This window comes from Oratosquilla oratoria, chromosome 24 (genome assembly GCF_046742065.1).
Source record: "Oratosquilla oratoria isolate Oo_2021 chromosome 24, ASM4674206v1, whole genome shotgun sequence".
In the NCBI taxonomy this organism is placed as follows: Eukaryota; Metazoa; Arthropoda; class Malacostraca; order Stomatopoda; family Squillidae; genus Oratosquilla; species Oratosquilla oratoria.
In genome coordinates, this window is record NC_134800.1 from 59,178,724 (window position 1) to 59,197,264 (window position 18,541).

Here is an 18,541-nt window from a genome sequence, read left to right on the forward strand (position 1 = left end):
GTGGTTTTAGGACAGGTAGGGGTTGTGTAGATTAGATCTCTGCATGTTCATTATATGAGAAATCAAGGCATAAGAAGGTCTGGGAGGAGAACACTAACCAGAGCCCTAAAATTTGGGTCATTATATGTGTGTGGTTGTGGTAAAGATGAGAACACAATGGAAGAGACTGGCAGTATGTTTGTACATAGGAAGACAGATGAGTTTGTGTTAAGTGAAAACCAAGTTGAATAGCAAGGGTGATTTTGAGTTAGGGAGTATGGTGGGGATATTTGGGAGTGACAAGGAGACAAGGAGAGCTTCTGCTGGTGGGTGATGAGACAGGAAAGCACATGGTGGAGTGGAGGGAAGTGTCTTCATGGTTAATGAATGTATGGTACAGGACACTATTAAGAGTGGGGGGCAGTATGACAAGAGGGACAGTCACAGTATAATAAAGTAGAAGCATTTCTCTATGAATAGAGATTTCTTCTTATCAGAAAATGATGTGTAGCTCTGGTCCATAGGGGCACCCCATATAGACCCTAAAGTATCAGCTGCATGCTACAGAGCAGATTTTAACCTCACAATAATATGCAGCCAGTACCCCAGATGGGGTATGTCAAAACACTCCCTAAAAACCCTGTGGGCTAATTAGTTTAGAAGTGAAAGGCTTTACTATACTACTAAACAAACCCTCATTGATGCAGATCCATTTGTTAGCCTATAGAATAAAATATATATATAAATAAATAAAACAATACACTCTTTTGTTATCCCATACACTACCCAATTCACAGGACCAATGACAGGTAATTGCTACAGATGGTCCTAGATGAACAACAGGAGGAAAATCTCCTTAAAGGTATAATCTGGCACTCAGACTAGAGGCCAGGCTCTAGATCTTGATCTTCCACTGTACTTCCTACATTCTCTCACACAAGGAGACCTGAGAACTAGAGAATGATCCCCTCGTCATACTACTTTCAGTCAGTGACACTCTTAATACAATACAAACAACAGTCCATTTTTTCCCCAGAGAGATCTACAGGAGGGCCCAAGGACCACTACCAGATACTGTCAGAATACAGGTTTCCAGTCTGTTGAGCTTGAGGGAACAATTATTATCATTACACAGAAGCAGTGAAGTTTCCAATTACACCAGCCTTTCAATAATTTCTACATCTTTCCGTCTTCACTTAAAGACAAGTCAAGTGAGCAACAATGCAAGCACATGCATACCAGTAATACTGAGCAGTCCATTATAGGAATAAATTCACTATGACCCATTCAGTAGCACCATCTCAACACACATAATATATATAGACAACTTCAAACTTGCAAAGAATTTAAACTATACAACTTTAGTCAACATCATTTCCTTTGAAGTAAAGATCAGAAAGGATAAAAAAAAAAAATCATAATTACAAAAATATTAATAATAATGTCACTTTCTAAATGTACAATATTTATCATACAAAACTTGTTTCACATTCATGCAGGACTAAAGCTACTGGTTATGTAAAGAATATATTTTATATAAAAAATATATATAAATCTTACCATTTCCTGTCAAAATATAGTCTCCCATTTTCTATGCGTGGCTCATTGTATGGCGATTCTGCAGTGGTACTAGTAGTGGGATGTGCTGGAATAGGAAAAAGTACTAGTATAGCACCAGTCCCTTGTTACATACATCTCTCCAATAATAAAATTCACTCATACACAATGAACTTGTTCTCAATTTTATGAAAAAAAAAAAGATACATTATAGTTATTACTTAGTATACCACTTTCTTGATTATCTATGTGTACATTTACCAAGAGGCCCTATTCCCCTTAACAAGGGAAGTTGCCAGCCAAGGCATGCACCCACCCTTCACCCATTTGTTTTCCCTTTTATCCCAGCTCCTTGTGGATGAAGAGCTACCCTTGTCCCCAACCCACTGTTTGGGTCAGAGGAAATGCAGCAAAACACAGCATCTCTGCTACTGCATTACATGGTGACTCTGTCCCTTATCCACCCATGAAATACAGAGCAGACAAGAAGAAATCCCTATGGTCCTCGTCAATCATTCACAACCACTCTCTACTCACACCTATCTCTTTCCTTCTCCCTTCCCTGCTTGACAGACATTCCCCTTGTACCCCATCCTTAGTCTTCCCCTCAAGTTCACCCAATCCACTTCTGCCAGCTTTCTTTCCACTCCTGCTCCCCACCTCACCTCCTCCTTTCTCACTATACACTCCCATAACCCCCACTTTACCTCAAACACACTTAACGTCATCCTTTCTGCCCCCTTAAATTCCAAATCTTTGCCCCACAGTTTATAAGCACAGTCATCCCTTTGCACAGAATTTTCTTTGCATTCATTCCCAGATACCAATTTCACATAACATTTTTCCTTCCCCCCAGACTATGTTCCCTCATTCTTTAATTTACTGCCTCCCCTACTCCTTAATTCCTGCTACATTATTCTTGATTGTATTCAATAAAAATAAGAACTAAGTACAATATTTTACATGAATTCATACAATCTAGATCCCACACATATATGGAGAGTTCAGTGAAGCTGATCAAATATCTAAGACACGAGGCAACATAGTGGATCTAACATACATACATACATATACCAAAGGCTTTTTCCCCCAACATGGGGGGTAGCCAAAAAGAAAAATGCATAGAAATCACTCCCACCCATTCCATTTCCTATATATTCCACTCCCCTCCCTCCCTCTTATCTTGGCACCTCCTGGATGACGGGTCATCCCTGCATCCTGTCCACTGCCCTGGGTCAGAAGCAGTGTCGCAAGACACAGCACATCCACAGCAAGGCCGCTTCATAAATTCGGCGACCCCCCTCTCCATCCCCTCATGCAGAAAAGGAGAAGACGGGGAGAAATCCCTTCGGGCTGCGTCAATTTTTTTTTCATACAAACTTCCTCACCCTCCATCCCCCACCCACTCCCCCTCATGCATCACAGCATCATCTATACACAACCCCTCTCCATTCACCCCTATCTTCTGTCCTTCCTCCACAGACATTCCTCTCTTTTGTAATGCCCCTTTTACCCCATCCATCCATCTCATCCTAGGACGCCCCCTCATATTCACTCCTTCCACCTCTGCCTTCCACACTTCTTTTACTAATCTTTCTTCACTCATTCTTTCCATGTGTCCAAACCATCCTAATACTTTTTCATCAACCCTATCTCCCAGTTCCCTTTCCACCCCTGTTCTCCTCCTCACCTCCTAATTTCTCACTCTATCTAGCCTAGTAACCCCTATCATACTTCTCAGACATTTCATCTCAAACACATTCAAACTCCTTCTCTCTTCCTCTCTCATGTTCCATGTTTCTGGCCCGTATAGTGCTGTTGGCACACTCACTCCTTCATATAACCTCCTCTTAGCATCCATTTCCAGATTTCTATTTCTCATTACACTTTTCAATACATCAAGGCATTTACTCTCTTCTCTCAATCTACATTCTACCTCCACCCCCACTCCTCCCTTTCCTGCCACATTCGCACCCAAGTATCTAAAACTATCCACTTCCTCCAGTCTTTCACCCTTAACCCCTTCCATACGGTGCCGCACACGTAGGCGTCATGGGGAGCGAGTGTATTTGCGAGGCTGCCATATCGGCGTCTTGATTATATTTATTGTAGTCGCCCCTCCATAATGACATTCTTTCTAATTCTTTTGTAATCGCATTTTCTATGGTTATCAAAATTCACGGGTGAAGAGAGAACGATCGATATAAGCGGTGACTATATTTTATGATGCGAGTATTATTACGACACGTCGTACGGCTGGCATTGGCTGCTGCCACCGAGATCTAAGTCCATGACGCCTACGTGTGCGGCACCGTATGGAAGGGGTTAATGCTCACTTACAGCCTGCTGTCACTCTCTCCCCTTGTACATCTCATCACCTTACTTTTACCCACATTTATCTTCAGCTTCCTTCTTTCACACACACCTCCTCAAACTCTGTCACCCACTTCCTCAATCCCTCCTCTGATCCTGCTACAAGCAGTGTCATCAGCAAACAACAGCTGGCTCACCTCCCACTTTTCTACATTTTCTTTAATCATCTCCACCCTCTGACCCACTACCCTTGCATTCACCTCTCGCACCACCACATCCATGTAAAGATTGAACAGCCAGGGTGACATAACACATCCCTGACAAAGTCCCACCTTTACATCTCTCCATTTCTAACCCTAACACAAGCTCTACTACTCTCGTAAAAACTCTTGACTTCTCTTAACAGCTTTCCTCCTATCCCATATATCTGCAGTACCTCCCACAATGCCTTCCTGTCTACCCTGTCATAAGCCTTTTTCAGATCCATAAAAGCCCAAAAAAACATCCTTACCTTTTCCTATAGCTTTCTCACACATCTGTCTTACCACAAAGATCTAATCTACACAACCCCTACCTGTCCTAAAACCACACTATTCCTCACCAATTACTCCCTCTCTTCCTCTCCTAATCCTCTCAATCAAGATCCTCCCATAAGCCTTCCCAACTACACTCAACAAGATGATCCCTCTGAAACTACTACACTCACACTTGTCCCCCTTTCCCTTGTAAAGCGGAACTATACAGGCACTCCTCCAGTCCTGTGGCACTCTACCCTCTCTCAAATAAACATTAAATAACCTCACCAGCCAGTCCACCATAACTGTACCTCCTTTCTTCAGACATTCTGTATGGACTCCATCCAGACCAGGTGCCTTACCTGCTCTCATCATCTTAACAGCTGCTTTCACTTCATTCTTCCCTATTTCTCCTCCATTTTCCTCACTCATCACTCTCATTTCCTTAGCGCTTCCCACTGCAACTACCTTTCCCTCCCTATCCTCCTTCACATTTAGCAACTCCCTAAAATACTCTGCCCACCTTTCTCTCACTGCCTTCTCTTCCATTATCATCTCTCCATCTGTACCTTTTACTTTTTCTTCTCTACCTGATTTGCCTCCTTTTTCTCTTTTAATTTCCTTCCAAAACATCTTTTTATTGCTTTCAAAGTTTTCTGTAATACTCTTACCCCATTTCACATCTGCTCTCATCTTTCCTTCCTTTATCTTATGCTTAGCTTCCCTTCTCTTTACTTTGTACCTCTCATAGGATTCCCTCATCCTAATTTGCAGCATATCTATGAATGCCTGCTTCTTCTCTTCTACACATTTCTTTGCTTCCTCATCCCACCACTCACTACCCTTCCTTCTTTTTCCTCCCGCCCTCCTTGTTCCACACACTATCTTTGCACACCTTATGACTCCCTCCTTGAACCATCCCCATTCCTCCTCCACTCCTCTTTCAGCTTCTTAAACTCACTCTCCTTTTTTTCCTCATTTAAGCAGTTCACTCTAAGTACCTCCCTACCTTCTGCCCTTTTCCTCTTTCTCCACCTATTCTCCACTCTCAACTTACCTTCCACCAGAAAATGATCTGATATTCCCTCACTCTCTCCCCTTAGAACATGTACATCCTTAACTCTTCCTACCATACTCCTGGTCACCACTATATAGTCCATTAACGCTCTATCTGCCACCCTTCCATCCACCACCCTCTCCCATGTGTACTTATGCTTGACTTTCTTCCTAAATACTGTATTTGCTATCATCAACTCTCAAGACACATCTCCACCATCATTTCTCCACTATTATTTTTACCTGGAACTCCATACTTCCCAATCACTCCATCTATTGGTTCTTTTCCTACCTTAGCATTAAGGTCACCCAATACAACTACATTGACATTTCTCCCTAATCCCTCTATGCACATGATAGAAATAATATATATATTCACATATAGCAAAGGCTTTTCCCCCTTACAAGGGAGGTAGCCAAAGTCAAATGTAATCCACTCCCACCCTTTTCATCCCCACATACTCCACTCTCATTCACCACCCCTCCCTTCCTCTTTTCTTGGCTCCTCCTGGATAACGGGTTATCCCTGCACCTCGCCCACTGCCTTGGATCAGAAGCAATGTAGTAAGACACAGCACATCTATAGCAAGGACACTTAATTTAATTGTTGACCCCATCTCCCCATCCCCTCATACAAAAAAAGAGAAGACAGGGAGAAATCCCTTTGGGCTGCATCAAAATATCATTCACACATACTCCCTCACCACCCCCATCCCCCACCCACTCCTTTCCATGCATCACAGCATCATCCATACACAACCATTCTTCTTTCACCCCTATCTTCTGTCTTCTCCTTTCCTTTCTCAATAGACATTCCCTTCTTTCCCAATGCCCCTTTTACCCCCATCCATCCATCTCATCCTTAGTCTGCCCCTCATGTTCACTCCCCCTACCTCTGCCTTCCACATTTCTTTTACTAATCTTATCTCATTCATTCTTTCCATGTGTCCAAACCATCCCAATACTCTTTCATCAACCCTATCTCCCAACTCTCCTCCTCATTTCTCACTCTATCCAGCCCAGTAACCCCTACCATACTTCTCAGGTATTTCATCTCAAACCATTTAAACTCTTCCTCACTTATGTTCCATGTTTCTGCCCCATACAGTGCTGTCAGCACAATCACTCTTTCATACAATCTCTTAGCACTCAACCCTAAATGTCCATTTCTCATTACACTTTTCAATCCCGCAAGGCATTTACTTGCTTTTCTCATTCTACCTCCACTCCTCCCTTTCCCACCCAAGTATCAGCAATCCACTTCCTCCAGTCTCCCTTAATACTCACTTCCAATTTGCTGCCATCCTCTCCCCTTGTACACATCACCTTACTTTTACCCACATTTATCTTCAATTTCTTTCTTTTGCATACCTTCCCAAAGTCCAGTCACTGTCATATACCATGAACAGAAGTGGTCCTACAAAAGAACCCTAAGGAACTCCACTTGTCTTTCCAGCTAGGATTTTGTCACTCTGAACTTGTTCTTCACAATTGTTCAACCAGTTTCTAATCCAACTTACCATATTACCTATCATTCAATGTGATGTAAGTTTATTAAGTAATCTTTCATGCAGGACAGTACCAAAATAACAATACTGTATAATTCTAGGTTAACCATGCAAGAGCATGACTGACATTGTACTGGCTATCATTTAATAGGCAGCTGCTTTCTCAGTAATCAATCAATCAATCTGTTACCCACGGTCTCTCTTGCAGAAGACATGTGGGCTCCAAGAATCTGGCAACAGCCTCTGCTTGGGGCCATAATTCCCTTACAGAAGTGATACTGTGTTGTTGTCTGGGTACAGTTAGTATGAGGCATGATAGTAGAGTGTTATGTGTCTTTTGTGTGGTGGTTGCATCTAGGGCAGCTTGAATGTGTGGCCAGGGCTATTCTGTATTGGTACTGTCTCAATGACAGATGGTCTCCTGAGTGTAGTAGTGCCAGTGTGATTCTTGTCTGGTCAGGAGGGCTTTCTCTGTGGGACTTATATCTGGGGGTGTTGTTATAATATTGAGTTGGGTGATCTTTCTTGTTGGGCTAGATTAGTTATAAGAATGAATATGTTTCTGTATGGATGGTTTGTGTGGTTTGTGTGGTTATTTGTGGGAGATGTTTGAGTAGTAAGCTGCTGATGTATTTTTTTCTGTTGGTAGTGCTTGTGAAATGTAATGTGATGGGTGTGTGTTGTTCAGTTTTGGCATAGAATTGTTTTCCTGTTATTTTCATATGTCCTACTAGAATGATTTTGGTTTCTTAGTGCAAGTGTCTTGTAGGGGTGATTTCATGCATCCTGTTATTATTTTCAGCGCTCTATTTTGTAGTGTTTGTGAGTTGAACCAAGGGTATGGCTTATTAAATTCCACACTACAAAGTCCTATGTAAGAAGTACCATCCTAGCCTCCTGATAGAGGGGAGTTTGTGACATTAAACCATATCTTCATTGTAAGTTATTTATGTTTGATTAGTTGGGCGACATGGGACGAATGTATCTGTATGGTGGTCCTGCAAGATGGACAGCAAAGCTACCAATTTTGTCAACCCCCTCACCACCATCTGGAGGGGTAATTGGTCTCCAGACTAGGCCCAAGATATCTATCAACTTTAACTACATTTGTTACAACTTTTCATACAAAGAGCTGATGATCAGCAAGTGCTCCCTTCCTTCTACTGCTTTCATCCGGTGACAGAAACTGTCTCACACTAACACAACATACAGTCCAAAGTTTCTTCCCAGAGGGATACGAGAACCATCACTAGCCACTGTGCGGCCACAGGTTTCCAGTCATTGAAACTCAAGGCAACAATTGTTATTATTATTATTTCTAAGTGACAGTCTATGGTATCTCTTATAATTGTTTCTATCATTTTTTCCTTACGATCAAAACTCACCATCCCACTCCCACGAAGTGGGAAGTGAGAAACCCCTGGAGGAGCAAAGCCCTGTCAGTTGTGACGAGCCACCGGGTTTTTTTGGCCAACGTTGGGTTACCTCCCTACCTGGCCAGGGCTGTCAGGAACCACCACAACATAGGCCTCAGTGGGTCCCGAGAATCAAACTCACAAGTTCTTAAAAGAATCCACTGTGCTATCATGTGGCCCTCCTATGATCAAGCTCAGGCATATGCTGTTAGTTCTATGACTTCTATTCATTACCATTTTTGGTACATCTCTAATTGTGATAAAGTTTTAGAAAACAAGTTCTAATGGGATAACAATTTAATTTGTTTTGCTTGCTGGGGCCTTTCCTGTACTTGAAGAAGCTCCAATGAGCAAAATTTTGCACATTCAATAAATACTTCACTCTCACACCGTATCTGCTCTCCCAAAAGAACATCTCCTTTCTTGTGATTCCTATCATGACAAAAAATTGTGACTACTAAAACATAAAACTCGGCTTTAAATTCCTTACTAGCCCACCATGACTCCATTATTCCTATTGTACCAAGATTCCCACTAAAAAAATAAATTTGGATCTTTTGAAATTTGTTTTTGATCCTGCAGGCTTTAAAGCACATTTTTCAGACACTCAACAACACAATATTACTTCTCTGAGTGACTCATGGGCCCCACTCAGTAGCAGTAGCTAGTTACCTGGGACTCATGGGTTTCTTTCAAGAGAGACCTGGGGCAATGAATAGACAAAAACATAATAAAGAACAAACTGAAAGTCTAAATATCTAAGGGATGTGAAGAAATAGTTTTCCATACAGATGCATAGATACTTGGAATAGCTCAGAAAGCAATACAGTCTTGGCTGGAACAATACATGAATTTAAATCTACGCATAATTGAAGAATAAAGATATATAGTCCAAATCGGAACAATACATCTCTTCTAAGTGATCTACAATATTTTTCTAACAAAAATACAAATAACAACGGCAACATCTTATTAACCATGATTACAAGAGAGTTCATGGCAAACGTATACTACATTATATTCCCTGCTCCAAAAGTCCTCTGTAAGGAGGCACTATCTTACCCTCTTCTGAGAGGGAGAGTTCATGACATTAATTTGATTAAACTGAATCAATCACATATGTGAAATGAACAACTTACTCTTTTTAACACTCAAGAGTTTGCTCTTGTTTATGAGCTTGAGGTCATCGTCAACTTCCCGTTCATCCAAGAGTAGCTGCAGTGTGTTGGACACGGGCTTCCTCCTTTTCTCTACCATTGGTGCTGGTTCATTACCACGTCTTCTCAATTTCCGTGTGGAAACAGGCTTAAACTATGGAAAAGAAAATATATATACATAGCATCTGTCCTTCTGCACACTACCTTCTCTCTACATGACTACTCCTCACTGTTTTTCCTCATATAACACTTTTTGACCATTTGCTGCCTCTCCTGGTCCTTCCCATCCTCTATAAATTCTTTGTGCACTTCACCACTTCCTCTATTCCTGTTTCTTTTATCCTTTACTACATCCTATAACTCTCCCAGATTCACTTGGAATTCTTTCTGTTTATCATTTAATCTGCTCACTATCAGCACCCCTCTGCCTCCCTCCTTTTTGCTCCTTCTCCTCTTAACCCCTACTCTCAATATCCCTTCCACCAAATAATATGAAAATTCATTGCCCTTTCCTCTGAATACATTCATATATACAAACACACATGCATGATATATATCTCTATAACCAACCTCCATAGAATCCCCATTAAGGTCCATGGTATGACGTTCCTGTTCAATTATCTTTTTCTTCTCCTCCAGCTCAATAAGCAAATTTTCACGTAATTCTCCTTTCTTCTCTTCAAATTCTATGGCAGCAAGGCGTTTCTCAGCAAGGTATTCTCTCTCGACATTTTCCATCTCAAGATCACGCCATATATCATTCAGTCTCAACCTGTCAACAACAATCAAATAACCAAATGCATAAGTAGAAAAGATTCATAAAGTACCCACATTTACAGATATACCAACACAATAAATGAAAATGTTACAAGTACAATTACAAGAATTCTAAACCTGTTTGTTGAGTGCATCTCACCTCTCTTTGAAGAGCAGCTCAATCTTCTTCAGTTTCTTGTTGTAATCAGGATGGGATGCTTCTCGCAACTGTTGAAGCTGTTTCTTCAACTGTGCAAGTTTGTCTTGATACATTCTGATCACGATGTAAAAAATATATATATACTTATCAGTTTTGAATACCACAGTCCAATGAAAATTAGTGAAAGTATAGTGGAGGTCCAATATACTATTGAGTAAATATGCATGAATGTTTGCCCATATACACACATACATCATACACACAGTACACACAGTAGAATATTGCAAAAAATTCTAGATAATACTTTTGCATGGAGCCAAGAATGGGAAATGAAGTTCAATACCAAAAAATGAAAAGTACTGGGAATGGGCAATAGCAGCAAAAGGCCATCCTTAAACTATTCCTAGGAAAGTGAGCACATTACAAAAACAAAAGAGGAGTAAAACTTGGGAGTGTTTATAAAAGACAACCTGTCACCTGACAAACATATCAGCAGGATTGTGGGAGAGACATATGGACTACTGCAGAAGATTAATGTGGCATTCCATTATGTCGATGAAGAGATGATGAAAAAACTTATTGAAGCCTTGATACATCCAACACTGGAATATGCATCAGTGGTATGGTCCCCACACAGAGTGAGGGATATAAGCAAGATTGAGAGAATACAAAGGGCAGCAACCAAACTGGTCTTCCGTCTGGCTGATAAACCATATGAGGAAAAACTAAAAGTACTGGTCTACCAACTTTGAAAGATTGGATAGAAAGAGGTGACATGATTAGTGTTCATGTCACTAAAGGGGAGTGATTGCATTGATAATAGATCTCCTGATTAAAGATGGGAGGACTTTAACCCTCCATATGATGATGCCTACATAGGCATCATGAGGCATGAATGGGTATACAAAGATGCCAGTGTCAATATCTTGATTACATTTATTTTGTAGTTGTAGCTAAGTGACCCCCAAATTCTCTGAACAGGCTTGATCATGTTTTCTATGTTTATTATTACTCAGTGAAAGGGAATTAGTACCACAGCAGTGGCTTTATATTTTATAATGCAAGTATTGTGATGCATCAATCATCATACCTCTGACATCCAATGCTGCACACAAGAATTTGGCTCATACTGAAGAGGTTAAGAAGTCATGGAAGTAAATTATGAAATACCACATGTTGAAATGATGTGAAAAAATAATTTTCCATATAGATGTATATGTGGAATAGCTTAAAAAGTGGTATAGCCCAAGCTCAAACAATACACAAGTTCAAATCTAAATATGATAATTGGAAATCAAAGATATTGATTAAGTTGGAACTGTATATGAACTTGAGTCTAGGTATGTTAGAAAATTAGAGAATAGGAGACAGAACCCAATGAGCACTGCTCCTTTCCTGTATGCAAAAATTAGGGAAACACTCCTCCAACATTCTCCCCTCACTCAAGCACACATTACACATCAAACAACCTCATTAGCCAATCTACTATAACCATTCCTCCCTTTGGCAGATGCTTCACAAGACATCCATTCAAATCAGGGGTGTAAAGGGAGCTGGAAGACACGGTAGTTGAAATACAGAGATGGGTTGGATATATGGAAAGAATGAAAGAGGATAGATAAAAAAAAATAAAAAAGTGGATAGAGTTAATTTGAGGAGCCCACTGAGGATGAAACAGATGGATGGTGCAAAAGGACTTTGAGTAAAAGGAATTTTATTATGCAGGGAAGGAAGAAGGCATGAAATGGGTGCAAATGGAAAATGTTTATGAATGGAATATAAATTGATACAACCAGAAGGGACAAGAGGGAGTGTTTCTATGTAAATGAAGCAATGTCCATGATGTGACTGTGCTGAGTCTTACTGCACTGCTTCTGAACCTGGCTGTAGTTCATCCACAAGGTGCTTAAGATGAAAGGAAAATGGGTGAGAGATAGGAATGGGATGGATGGGTGGGTGAATGCCTTTGCTGACTACTTCCCATATAAGGGACAAGAAGCCTATTGGTATATAGATACATAAACAATTAGATAAAAACACACATAAACACAAATTTCCTAAGTACAAAATTCATCAATCATGACATGTTCGAATTAGCAATATATACTTATGTATGTATGCATGTAGGCAGGCATACATACACACAGTTTGAACTGTACATGAATTTGAGACTAGGTAATATAATAATAATAAATTTATTTGGCAAAGAATCAATATACATGAAGTGCAGATAATGACAAGAACACATAGTTTGAAATAATAATTGCAACTGCCGAGGATAACACAAAAAAGCATATGATATGATAAATTGGAGAGTAGGACACAAGCCCCTACAAGCATTGGTCCTTTCCTGTATACTACAATTAGGTAAAGCAAACTATATAGAAATCTATACTCACTGTTCCTTGATTCCAGCATATTCTCCTTTCCTTGACTCGCCCTCACTTGCTTCATCTGTATCTAAACAGAAAACATTTAGTCATCAATCTGTTTTGGCACAGGCATGCAACAGTATTATACACAGAATACATTCATCTCCTAATACATATCCATAGATGTCATAATTACTACATTAGTATATTCCTTTCATTCTTGAAATAAAATTGACACCTTTACAGACAACCCTTCATTATTCAAAACCATTCGTGCTCTAGGGGTTTTCAAAATAACGACTATGCCAATCTGAATTCTAATTATGGTTCTATTCCAGTAACATGCAAACACAATTTTCACTTCTTTCTCTTTGGCATTTGAAAGATATATACTTTCCTATGGAATGGATGTTTAGGCTAAGTTAGGTTTGGTTATATTAGGCAGGGACCGATTGGAGAATGCAAGTTTCACAAGTTTCACGTTAAATGTCTGTGCATGATTTTAGAATTTTACCCTAATTATTTCGGCTTAATCATGAATTATTGGTACAACTCCTATTTAAGAATTAATATCCTGAGGGACATTGGTAGGTGGGCATATATATGCCTTCAAGAGCAACAGCAACCATGAGAGGAAAGTTCTCATATTTAGAAATTAGCATCCCAATTTGCTCCCCACATGGAAAAATAAATACTAACACCACCAATAATGGCATTGTTTCTACTGATATTTGCTCATTTTTGTGCCAACCTAAGGAGATGGACAAAAAATTGAAAACAACTGTTTTGTAGAAATCACTATTAGAGTTGCATGAATCACATTATAATTCCTGACACTCTTTAAAGAGAAGGGGGGCTCTGACTCTGTGGAAATTTAAACTAGTGCAACACAGTCTGATTTAATGCAACATTATCTAACTTCTTAGGAGATGGCTGCAGGAACATAAAACAGAATTCACAACAAGTAATGTAACCCATTCATACCACCATGTAACCATGTTCTTGGACTGTTCTTTTTCATATTATGGCAAACATGACCTCCTCACCCTCCCTTCTAACACCCTTTCAGCACTTCCATTTCATTTCAAATGACTGACATGTAATATGATTATATGATTATGATTTTGCAAACACGAGTTATCATTATAATATTATTTGCTTGCAGCAATAAATTATTGAGGATAAAATTCCAGAAACATGCATGCACGGATATTTAACATGACACCTGCACAAATATTTCATGAGCAAAAAATGAAAAAGTCCTTGCACGCATAGTAAAATAAAAATACTCTGGTTTTCCCTAAGAAGTTCGTAACATTAAACATTTATCAAATTCGATTGTGCTCAGCCGTACACAACAAAGACAAAGACAATGCAAATTTATCACAATATTTAAATTCCTGTATATTGACTTCTTCGTATGCACTATCTGGGATATAATGAAGAACCACAATGTAACTCACATGACTTAGAACATCTACATATTACAAATATGTAAACAAGTTGTATTTCACATTACCTTCATCGCTCTCTCGGTCCTCATAATCTCTTGAATCCTCAAAGTCTGCATCATTGTCATCATCAAAGTCATAATCCTCCTGACAAAAATCTGCAGACCCAGGAGACTTTGGTGACACCAGGTCAGACATTTTCTAGTCTGGGTTCAACTGTTCCCCTGCTATGTTTTCTTTCACTTCACTGTTGTCAGTTCGTTTACTTCAGTGGCGTAACAACGTTCTCCAGATGCTTGTAGGAAAACAAAACTGAATCGCGGCGTCGTACGAAGCAGACGACAATTTCATAATCGCAAAAAACAGCGCTCCATTTGAGATCATAGTTCATTTATGTGGTTTAAACATGAATCAAATACCTAAAGCTTTAACTGTATATATAAATCCATATACATAATTAGTAATATTTTTTTCGAAAACTATCAAATTGGCAACCAAAAACCTATCCTTTCTCAAGCGGTGGATTCCCAAACTGGCCGTGGTGAGGTCACTTAAATCTACAAGTAAGACAAGTAAAACAAGCCTACCTGTAAAACTTCTGTGGTGTCTTGCCGATTCTGCGTTAGAGACCATAAGTTTGTGTATAAAACGGTAATCAAACCATAAGAAAAACATATTTTTTGTCATTCAATATTTATTCGTTTCAAAATAAATGCAGAATGAAAACAATGTAAACACATGACACAGTGACAGTATGAACACCACAAAATGAAAAACAGTACGGTTTACTTCTTGTAAACAATAGTTTTTTTCATTATGTGCTGCTCATACTGGCATGTGTTTACATTGTGTACAACAAAGACCATCAGTGAGGTGGAGCTGCAGGGGGATTTATTTCAGTTTAAAATTAACACATTAAAAAAACATCGTATGCGGAAAAAAAACGTAAAAAAATTAACTTGCGCCATAAGACTTGAAAATCATAAAAATTACGTAACACTTAGGCAAAAAAAAAAAACTATGGGAAGGAAATTAGAGGTAGAAGTCCAGTGTCTAAACCTAAAATTTGTTTAGTCCATCATTGCTGAGCTGTTTCTAGTTTAGAATCAATAATGTAGCCCGTGTTCCACACTGGTGACTCAAATTCAAGAAGTAGCCCGATATGCGTAGCGAAAAGACTTAAAACATAAAGGAGGGTGGCGGACACAAAATAGACATAAAAAACTTCTATGCAATGACTCAGAACTGTCCCAGGATCTTCGCGGTTTAGTGAATCGTTAACCTAATTTGTACAATCCTACATACTGTACATATACCATTTTTTCCTCAGAAGGGAGGTAGCCACCCATTTCATTCCCACGCTACCTCTCCCTCTCTCTTTTCTTGGCTCCTCCTGGATGACGGGTTATCCCCTTCATCTCGCTCACTACACTGCCCTGAGTCAGAGACAATAAAGCAAGACATAACACATCCACAGTAAGGCCGTTTCATCGTTGTGCCCCATCTCCGTTCCCTCATGCGTCAAAATATTCACACACATTCCCTCACCCCCCTCCTCTACCCTACAATTTTACAATTAATAAAATTATTAATACATCGGCAAACCGCGAAAATCAATGGACATCATTTGGTCTCTTTTTCTTATGTTACCTTTTATAAAAATCAATGTATTTCCTAAAGATGTCTCAACAGACAAAAACATAAATTTCTTAGTGGCTTTCAGCATTTTCTTATTTATTTTCACTTGTTGTAAAGTTTGTAAATATGAAAATGACAACTGATACAATAATGACGAGATGACAATTTGCAGACGATATGGAGATCCAGTTCAGAAAATTTGTATCCTTTGATTTTCTTTAATAAATGGTACATTTATACAGATAAATGTTTAGGATTTCAAATAGAAATATCGGCGTACTAGAATACAGCAATAACAATTTGTATAAACGTAATGAATGTGCTAGAAAGGTATTACGAATCTCACTCGACATGAAGACATGACGCAGGCCATTAGACCTCTATATCCAGATCATCGACGTTGATATTTTATTTTGTGACATTGAGAGATGACCCGTCATCTAGGAGGTGCTAAGATGGGAGGGAGGGTGGAGGGGTGTGGAGTGTTTTCAGGGATGGAATGGGTGAAAATAATTTTATGCCTTTTCCTTTTGGGCTACCTGCCTAGTAAGGGGGAAAAAGCCATGGTATATGTATGTATGTATGAGAGATATTCCAAAATTAAACTTGACATCTTGTCCATCCCAGTGCTTGTCGATGCCATTGATCAATATGTATATGTAACCTGTATTACATTACGATGTGATAGTATTGATTCTTGTTCCTTGATTTTTCATTCACGAGGAGTTAGATGAGAGAGAGGAAAGGGTGGTAGATGGGTGTGAAATGGGTAGTTGCCTTTTAATTTGGTTTCTTTCCTTAAAAGGAGGAAAAGGCCCTTGGCATGTAGATAGATCGATTTTTGAACATCACTTGGTTTAATGTGCGAGTTTGCCAGTTAACATGGTGTCGGTGATTATTTGTAGTATGAAATGCATTCCCCAGTCAGTTCTAAGTTGTGGTGTCCAATTATTTTAATTTACTATAAAAATTATTGACGGGCACTGTAAGGAAATTATCATTCTCTAACCGTGTCATAAACAATTGGAATGATCTGCCGGAGTGGGTAGTGAGTGCTGACTCGGTTGCGAAGTTTGAGTCCGGAATTGATAAATTTTGGAAAGGTCAAGAACAAAAGTTAAATTATAAAGCACAAATAACCACCACAGCCAGCCGACGAATAAATTGTGGTCAGGTTACCAAACTGGAGCCACAGGCCTGCCATTAAGGCCTCTTCCACTGAATGTATCTGTGAATCTTTATCTGTAAGAAAAAAATAAGAAAACTCGCCAAGAAACTGATAATTTTCTTTTGATTATAAACACTATGTAGGGGCATGAACAGTATAACACACTATTTTGTGCATTCCTGCAGAGTATAGATCGAATTATTTCATATGTAGGACTGATCTCACAATTGTTGTTTCAAGTAAATAATCCGAAATTGGTTCATTTGGAATTAACTGTATGTTCTGGTACGTTCTTATTACCATACAATATTCTGAATGAATGTGAAGAATCATCTTAGAAATATGTATTTTCCAGATACAGCGGTAATTTAAGAATAATGAATTGTGTTAATTGTAATAATTATAATTATTGCCATAGGTATTGTACAATGTTTTCTATATTACAGTTGATGAACGTCTAGGCTACATGCTGTGGCGGATGACTTTTCCATCTAATTTGGCTGCCTCACAATTATTTCATTCGTTTACATTCCACCCACCTCCTGCATCTCGACAATCACGTTTGAGTGTTCAGTGATTACGTGTCTGCGCGGCTCTGGGCCGGGCGTCCTCTGAGTAGCAAGGTTCATCTCGATTAACCCCTTCAGTACAGGGTGGCTCCTCTGTTTGCCACTACAGTGGCACGGTAGCACTCCGTTGATAGCGATATAAACATATAATGCTTTCAGTAATCTTTACCAGTTATTTGTCGTTAAAGGAGTAAACTGTATCTCGAAGTTCATATTCCATTTAACAAAAAAAAAAAAAAAAAGACTAACGGGCTTTTAGAAAATGAAAAAACAAGAATTGTTTAGCTCAACAAATGTATGTTGAAAAAACACTGAAGTATAATTGATTGCCCATGTAATAATAAAGTCTATTATCTTCTATTGCTAGTTACAATGAAACAGTTCTTGTGGAATTGCGTCATACGCGGTTGGCCTTTGAATTTACCGCTATTTTAGGTCGTGTCTTCGACTACAGCGCCAGTGGTAGTCAGGTGATGAAGTAGAGCGGGACTGGTGTTGTGGAAGTGTGTGTTATGTTGGATGTTCTTTTGGGTGTCGGGCACACCAGTGCGACTATGTGAGCCACCTAAGTGCCAGCCATGCAGAGTGTCTTATTATATGGACGGTTGTTTTCTAGAGCCGTCGCAAACGGCCTGTACAGTGTAACTACTGGTGGAGGTCCAGCCGCGCAGCAGGTTCCGTCGTCTACAACAAGCACAGGACCTTCCTCCACGCCGTCGTCTTCGAACGCCTCAGAACAAAGCTCAGTATTCCAAGGAAGGACAAAACCACGGTTTCTTACTGCTGTCAGTGGTTTCCCCAAGAATCAGTCTTTAGAAAAAGTGAAACCATGTAAATTTGGAGACGATGCCTACTTCGTTGCCAGACATCAGCGAGGGGAAGTCATAGGTGAGCATTGCTATTTTATTAATTTCTTTGTACTAATAA

General features: G+C 39.5%; 2 protein-coding genes across 7 annotated transcripts in view; one reads left to right on the top strand and one right to left on the bottom strand.

Annotated features, from left to right (window-relative positions):
• The window catches only part of LOC143038685 (sin3 histone deacetylase corepressor complex component SDS3), a 30,894-nt gene extending 16,277 nt beyond the window's left edge, over window positions 1-14,617 (bottom strand). The window contains exons 1-6 of one of the 6 annotated variants that reach the window (XR_012967593.1): window positions 14,308-14,595; window positions 12,816-12,876; window positions 10,417-10,530; window positions 10,071-10,272; window positions 9,483-9,654; window positions 1,540-1,624 (exon numbers count right to left, since the gene is read on the bottom strand). Coding sequence is in view for 4 of the 6 variants with exons in the window: in XM_076208234.1 (XP_076064349.1) it covers window positions 1,540-1,624; window positions 9,483-9,654; window positions 10,071-10,272; window positions 10,417-10,530; window positions 12,816-12,876; window positions 14,308-14,437 (764 nt within the window). In the remaining 2 variants the exon portion in view is untranslated. Of the gene's footprint in view, window positions 1-1,539; window positions 1,625-9,482; window positions 9,655-10,070; window positions 10,273-10,416; window positions 10,531-12,815; window positions 12,877-14,307 lie in introns of all 6 variants that reach the window. The other 5 variants (XR_012967594.1, XM_076208236.1, XM_076208234.1 and 2 more) reach the window with 5 other exon arrangements.
• Window positions 14,618-18,060: 3,443 nt separating this feature from the next.
• The window catches only part of LOC143038686 (protein phosphatase PTC7 homolog), a 104,742-nt gene continuing 104,261 nt past the window's right edge, over window positions 18,061-18,541 (top strand). Inside the window, exon 1 of the mRNA XM_076208239.1 lies at window positions 18,061-18,502. Within this exon, the coding sequence (XP_076064354.1) occupies window positions 18,193-18,502 (310 nt within the window). The 5' untranslated portion in view covers window positions 18,061-18,192. The remainder of the gene's footprint in view (window positions 18,503-18,541) is intronic.